This window comes from Nansenia antarctica (assembly GCF_963989245.1).
Source record: "Nansenia antarctica genome assembly, chromosome: 3".
NCBI lineage: Eukaryota > Metazoa > Chordata > Actinopteri > Argentiniformes > Microstomatidae > Nansenia > Nansenia antarctica.
In genome coordinates, this window is record NC_137688.1 from 73,517,739 (window position 1) to 73,525,238 (window position 7,500).

The 7,500-nt window shown below is 44.2% G+C and overlaps 1 protein-coding gene across 1 annotated transcript in view; it reads right to left on the bottom strand.

The window, feature by feature from the left end:
- Nucleotides 1-6,344: 6,344 nt before the first annotated feature.
- Nucleotides 6,345-7,500, bottom strand: part of dnajc27 (DnaJ (Hsp40) homolog, subfamily C, member 27) — a gene marked incomplete at both ends in the record, with an annotated part of 6,140 nt that continues 4,984 nt past the window's right edge. Inside the window, one exon of the mRNA XM_080527859.1 lies at nucleotides 6,345-6,477. Within this exon, the coding sequence (XP_080383985.1) occupies nucleotides 6,345-6,477 (133 nt within the window). The remainder of the gene's footprint in view (nucleotides 6,478-7,500) is intronic.

The window sequence follows — 7,500 nt, forward strand, 5'->3', positions numbered from 1 at the left end:
GGAGGGTTGAGACTCTCTCCACACTCTCTCCGTCGATGAGCAGGGGCTGGATCTCGGACTTATTCCTCCTGAAGTCTACGATGATTTCCTGGGTCTTTGACTTGTTCAGCAGCAGGTTGTTAACCTTGCACAGCTTGCTCAGTTGCTCTACCTCATCCCTGTACGCCGCCTCGTCCCCCCCCGAGATGCATCCCACCACGGTGGTGTCGTCTGCAAACTTTACGATGGAGTTGCTGGGGTGGACGGGGGTGAAGTCGTAGGTGTAGAGGTTGTAGAGAATGGGGCTTAGCACGCAGCCCTGGGGGGACCCAGTGCTGAGTCTGAGGGCTGTGGAGGTGTGGGGGCCCACCCGCACCCTCTGGGGGCGGTCGGTCAGGAAGTCCTTGATCCATGCACATATAGAGTGTGATAGACCCAGGTCTAGTAGTTTGGTCACTAGCCTGTCTGGAAGGATGGTGTTGAAGGCGGAGCTGAAGTCCACAAAGAGCAGTCTCGCGTAGCTGTTTCCCCTCTCCAGGTGGGATAGAGTGGCGTGGAGAGTCGTCGCGATGGCGTCCTCTGTGGACCTGTCACTACAAATAAACTCCTTTCTCAAAGAAAATAATGTCATGGAGGAATTTCAATCAGGTTTTAGAACATCACAGCACTGAAACTGCTCTTACTAAAATAGTGAGTGATCTCAGACTAAACTCTGATGCTAATAAGGTCTCAATTCTCGTCCTATTAGATCTAAGTGCAGCGTTCGATACGATCGACCATGATATCCTAATCAATCGTCTTAAAGAGTTAGTTGGTCTTTCTGGCAGCGTGTTAAATTGGTTCAGAACATACATTACAGGGAGAAAGTTCTATGTCAAGCTTGGAGATCATGTGTCTGAGAAATATGACAGCGACTTCGGAGTCGCACAAGGGAGCTGCCTTGGTCCACTACTATTCTCACTATACATGTTACCACTCGGGGACATCATTAGAGAGCACAACGTATGTTTCCACAGCTATGCCGATGACACGCAACTGTACATTTCTGCTGAACCAAATGATACTTCAGCTATAGACTCCATTACGAACTGCCTTCTAGCAATAAATAAATGGATGAGCAATAACTTCCTGAAGCTAAACAAGGACAAAACTGAAGTCCTACTGATCGGCCCTAAAGCAATGAGGGATATGCTGCTTAATAATCTGGGGAAACTGACATCATGGATTAAACCTGAGGTTACAAGTCTAGGTGTTATTTTCGACTCAGACCTAAGCTTCAAGTCCCATATTAACAAGGTGACGAAAACATCATTCTTTCACCTTAGAAACATTGCTAAAGTAAGACCACTTATAAACCAAAAAGATGCTGAAAAACTGATTCATGCCTTTGTCTCAAGCCGGCTCGATTACTGTAACACACTTTTTACTGGCCTTCCTAAAAAAACTACTGCAAGAGTTCAGCTCATTCAAAACTCTGCAGCTCGACTTCTAACTAGAACCAAGAGGAGAGAGCACATTACTCCGGTCCTAGCTACTCTGCACTGGCTGCCAGTAACATGTAGGGTTGATTTTAAGGTCCTCCTCCTTTTATACAAAGCCCTTAATGGGCGAGGCCCAAAGTACATTGCTAATTCCCTTGCCAATTATGTGCCCTCAAGAACACCAAGATCATCTATCGCAGGTTTATTAGAGGTTCCCAGCAACAGTCAGAAGAAGATCGGGAGCGCAGCCTTTGCCAACTATGCCCCAAAGCTTTGGAACCAGAGGCGGATTTAGGATTGTAGGAGATCCGGGGCTTAGCCCAGAGGGAGAATATAATGTGCGCGCGTAGCGGGCCGGAATAATTTGCTTTTTTTTGGGGCCGAAAACTCCATGTTTACTAGCTGTAACATTAACATCATTCTTTTTCACTTGTTACTCAGTCAACCAGAGTGCAGACTATCAGCCTGTTATTCACTTTATTTGTACAAGTATTATCCTTTGTTTGATTTCTTACCATGTACCGTAACAGTACCTTGCTATGTTTCATTTTCATTATAACATAACGTTATGTTATGATAGCCAGCTAGCATTAGCAAACCGGAAAAGTAGTGTCAGTGAGTCAGTCACCTTTCTAATAAGATTCACAAACCTGAAACATCATCTATGTCATCACTGCTGGTGATGTCATTGTTGTCAGCTGCTGAAACTGCTGCTGCAACAGTTCTTGGCGCTTGTTTTGTTGAAAACAACTTTGGGATATCCATCCTTACAATTTTGCAAGTCAGGCACTGATTGAGATCACTTCTTCTTCAGGGCAGGGCAGGCTACGCAGTACGCAGGCTAATGTCGCGCAGCTGCTGCCTCTCTGTTGGACTCCGGTACTGCACGTTACTCACGAGAGTTTCTTTTTTTTTTTTTTTTGTGAAAAGTAAAACATTCGGGGCTTTTCAGAAAACATCCGGGGCTTGAGCCCAAGTAGCCACCCCTAGCGCCGCCCCTGTTTGGAACACATTACCTTTAGAGATCAGGGAAGCCAGCTCACTAAATATTTTTAAAAGAAAGCTAAAAACGCACTTCTTCAATATAGCCTTCAACTAGCTCATCTTCACCTGCCTACTGCTCATTTGCCAGCTACTGCACTTTAAATGCCCTTTTCTAAATAAATGTTTATTGTATTTTCTTTACCTTTTCTTTTTACTGCCCTTTTTTCTTTTTAAATGCCCTTTTTAAAATAATTTTTTATTGTATTTTCTTTACCTTTTCTTTTTACTGTTTTCCCCTGCTCTTATAGTCACGTACACAGACTGACTAGTTGAAAGCAAAGGATTTAAGTTGGTGTGGAAATAAAATAAAGCCCGGTCTTGCCATTAGGCAAGTGGTAGTAAATATTTTCATAGGCGAAAGACTTAAATTGGTGTGGAAATAAAATAAAGCCCAGTCTTGCCATTAGGCAAGTGGTAGTAAATATTTTCATAGGCAAAGGATTTAAGTTGGTGTGGAAATAAAATAAAGCCCAGTCTTGGCATTAGGCAAGTGGTAGTAAATATTTTCACAGACGAAAGACTTAAATTGGTGTGGAAATAAAATAAAGCCCAGTCTTGCCATTCGGCAAGTGGTAGTAAATACTTTCATAGGCAAAGGATTTAAATTGGTGTGGAAATAAAATAAAGCCCAGTCTTGCCATTAGGCAAGTGGTAGTAAATATTTTCATAGGCAAATGATTTAAGTTGGTGTGAAGATGGGAAACAATCAGTCTCTCCGAGGTGGAGAACCTTTCGCTAGAGAGCGCAAAGAATGTTTTACCTTTTCTTTTTAGTGTTTTCCCCTGCTTTTATATTCATTCTATGCATGTACGTATATGTTTTTATATATGTTTTTATATTCACTTTATGTTCTTATTCCTGTTGTAAAGCACTTGGAGCTGCATTTCTTGTATGAAAGATGCTATATAAATAAAGCTTTACTTACTTACAGACACAGACACACACACACACAGCATAGACACACACAGACACACAGACACACAGACACACACAGCATAGACACACAACACACACACACACAGCATAGACACACACACAGACACACACACAGACACACAGACACACACACACACACAGACACACACACACACACACACAGACAGCATAGACACACACACACACACAGCATAGACACACAGTGTGTGTGTGTGTGTGTTTGCACGAGCGAGCGACAGAACAAACCTGACTAATCAGAAATATCCCTCAAGCCAACTGTCCAAATACTTGGTTGCCCTGCCCTGCCCTGCCCTGCCCTGCCCTGCCCTGCCCTGCCCTGCCCTGCCCTGCCCTGCCCTGCCCTGCCCTGCCCTGCCCTGCCCTGCCCTGCCCTGCCCTGCCCTGCCCTGCCCTGCCCTGCCCTGCCCTGCCCTGCCCTGCCCTGTCCTGTCCTGTCCTGTCCTGTCCTGTTCTGTTCTGTACAATTTTGAATATGCTGTAAAATCCTTGCAATTAGGTTTTTTTTTCAGTTTATTATTCAAAAACAAAACAAATAGTACATGCAAATGTTCTCCTAGTCAACAGTTTCACACACAGACAAGATACTTGTGAAAGTGATTGTCAACATTGTGGACAACGCCTTTCATGACACACGTACACTCACATCAAAAGGTGCACGTGTGTGCGCACTTGGTACTCAGACACAAACGCAAGTCACTTAACAACTACAGATGTCATTGGTGCTTCACACCCTAACGAGTGTGTTGGGTTGAGGTTATAGTGTCATAAGCATGAACCGAATTGACTGTGTTCAGTCTGCCATGGCTACACACAGGCTCAAAGCTAGCCATGGCTACACACAGGCTCAAAGCTAGCCATGGCTACACACAGGCTCAAAGCTAGCCATGGCTACACAGGCTAAAGTACCAAAGCTAGCCATGGCTACACAGGCTAAAGTACCAAAGCTAATCAAGCTGACATCAAATTTACAGCGAATTCTCACTTTGTTTTGTTCAATGTGCCACAGCTTGTTCAAAACATGCTTCACAGGAAAAAATAAATATCAGCCAAATAAATATCAGCCAAATAAATATCACCATACAAAATGAAATACAAAATATGGCCATTTATATAAATATGCACAAACATACAGTATGTGAAGGAAAGGATAAACTATAGTTTGATACATTGAAAAGAAGACACAATACACACAATACAACATCTGTACGTATTATTTCATAATTTGCATTCATATTTCCCTCTCTTCAGGTGCTGATATAAAAATATAAAGTATGGAAATATACTAATAAATATACATGCTAAAACATCTCTGAGTATTTGAATACAGTGCTAAATACTTTATACTTTAATACACTACAACAACCTTGTTGTTGTGTCTTAGCTGTACCTGTACATGCCAGTAGAGGTAAACAATGGAAACAGTAAAGTCCAGTGTGTCTAATGCCCTGTTCCACTGACCATCATCATCATCATCATCATCATCATCATCATCATCATCATCATCATGTAAACACCACTGTTAAGAGTTGGCACTGCTGAAGTCATTGCTGCATCAGCCAATCACATGCTCTGGGGCTGTCATGTGACTATGAGCTTTTATTCGTAACAGTTTGAAAACGACCACGTTGACTGGAGTATGTTATTACCATGTTATTACCATCAAAACACAGTATAGAAACGTTAAATCAGACAAGAATATCTAAAACTTTTCAATGGCACCACACATCCGACATCTTCAGGAAAGACATATTTTGGAAAAATGTTTGAACAGCAAGTATGAGGAACCCAGTTCTCTAACACCAGCCTGCAGGTCTATAACACCAGCCTGCAGGTCTATAACACCAGCCTGCAGGTCTATAACACCAGCCTGCATGGCACATCAGGGAGGACTAGAAGAATGGTGTTAGAATGGTGTTATACTGGTGTTATACTGGTGTTCTACTGGTGTTCTACTGGTGTTCTACTGGTGTTCTACTGGTGTTCTACTGGTAGAGTAGGGGGTGGTAAAGGGGGGGTTTGTAGAGTAGGGGGGTGGTTTGTAGAGTAGGGGGTGGTAGGGGGGTGGTTTGTAGAGTAGGGGGGTGGTTTGTAGAGTAGGGGGGTGGTTTGTAGAGTAGGGGGGTGGTTTGTAGAGTAGGGGGGTGGTTTGTAGGGTAGGGGGGTGGTTTGTAGAGTAGGGGGGTGGTTTGTAGAGTAGGGGGGTGGTTTGTAGGGTAGGGGGGTGGTTTGTAGAGTAGGGGGGTGGTTTGTAGGGTAGGGGGGTGGTTTGTAGAGTAGGGGGGTGGTAGGGGGGGTTTGTAGAGTAGGGGGGTGGTAGGGGGGTGGTTTGTAGAGTAGGGGGTGGTAGGGGGGTGGTTTGTAGAGTAGGGGGGTGGTTTGTAGAGTAGGGGGGTGGTTTGTAGAGTAGGGGGGTGGTTTGTAGAGTAGGGGGGTGGTTTGTAGAGTAGGGGGGTGGTTTGTAGAGTAGGGGGGTGGTTTGTAGAGTAGGGGGGTGGTTTGTAGAGTAGGGGGGTGGTTTGTAGAGTAGGGGGGTGGTAGGGGGGTGGTTTGTAGAGTAGGGGGGGTTTGTAGAGTAGGGGGGTGGTTTGTAGAGTAGGGGGGTGGTTTGTAGAGTAGGGGGGTGGTAGGGGGGTGGTTTGTAGAGTAGGGGGGTGGTAGGGGGGTGGTTTGTAGAGTAGGGGGGTGGTAGGGGGGTGGTTTCTAGAGTAGGGGGGTGGTGTGTACAGTAGGGGGGTGGTTTGTAGAGGTGGTTGATGTTGGTTTGTCTTCCAGGTGCGTCTCTGTGTTGGTCTGGTCTCCTGGTGGGTCAGGTTACTTGATGTTCTTGAGCAGGGACGGTCTCTGGTTAGGGTTGGTAGGTTAGTAGGTTAGTAGGTAGGTTAGCTACTTGATGTTCTTGAGCAGGGACGTGCGGGCGTTCACCACGGCCTTGAAGGCGTCCTCGCTGCCCGGGGCGACGCACTTATCAGGATGCAGCAGCACAGCCAACTTCCTGTACGCCTTGTTAACCTCCTCCCTGGAAACAAGCACAGGAACTACAGTTAGGGAGGCATATATATTCCCAAAATGTGTATCAAAATAACCGGCGTTTATATATCTGATCTGACTTTTTTTCCCACTTCTGTGGGAAACTTCGCTAGCAACATTACGTTGCTAAGATACCTTCAATGCAGAGTTCCACAGAAACATTGTAACATAATTGAATGGTCCCAGTATTGTAGCTTCAGACGGACAAGTTGGTTGTTATTGCACGTTATTGCATTAAACAAGTTGTAAAATGATTTTGGGGGCCAATATCTTTAGCTAGCTCAAGTAACTAGTTTACTATATTGTTGTCTTTGCAGTTGGTAAAAGAACAGGATTAAAATGAATATATATATGAGCAATAACATGCAGCAAGCACAATAACAACCAACCTGTCCGTCTGAAGCTACAATACTGGGATCATTCGTGATTGGGCTACAGGCAGTCAAATACTAGCCGAACGTGTGTGTAAGACACGAATAAACTTGGATTTCATGCATTTCAAGTGGCATCTTTGTAATCATGACGACGTAGCCTTGTCTAAGAATGCATTTCACCATGTAGATTCCCAATTTAGTGAAAATACCACCGCTTCCGTCTTGTTAACCCCAGCTAACCTAGCTTGAGACAGACCTTAGTTATTTAAAATATTGTGTTGCGGCCGTCACTCGTCATTTACGTTCCATTTACGTACCATAAGCGTGGAACTACAAGCCAAAATGTTATACATTGTATTAATAAACAATTTAATTTGTCATAGCTACGGCTTGTGTATTTTTTTTGTACAAACTAAATAAATGTAGAAATGCAGGAACTGAATCGCTATCTTCCATAGGCTGGTTTTCCCCTGCTTCGGCGGGCTACTTTATCTCCGCTGAGGTAACGACGGTAAGCTACAAGTTAGTTATAACTTACACCACCTTAGGGGTATGTATAAATATTTAGTAGTTACTAAGGTCTACGTGCTAACTAGTGTGCTTGGTGCAACCCATTCTAGTTTAGTAGTGACTAAATC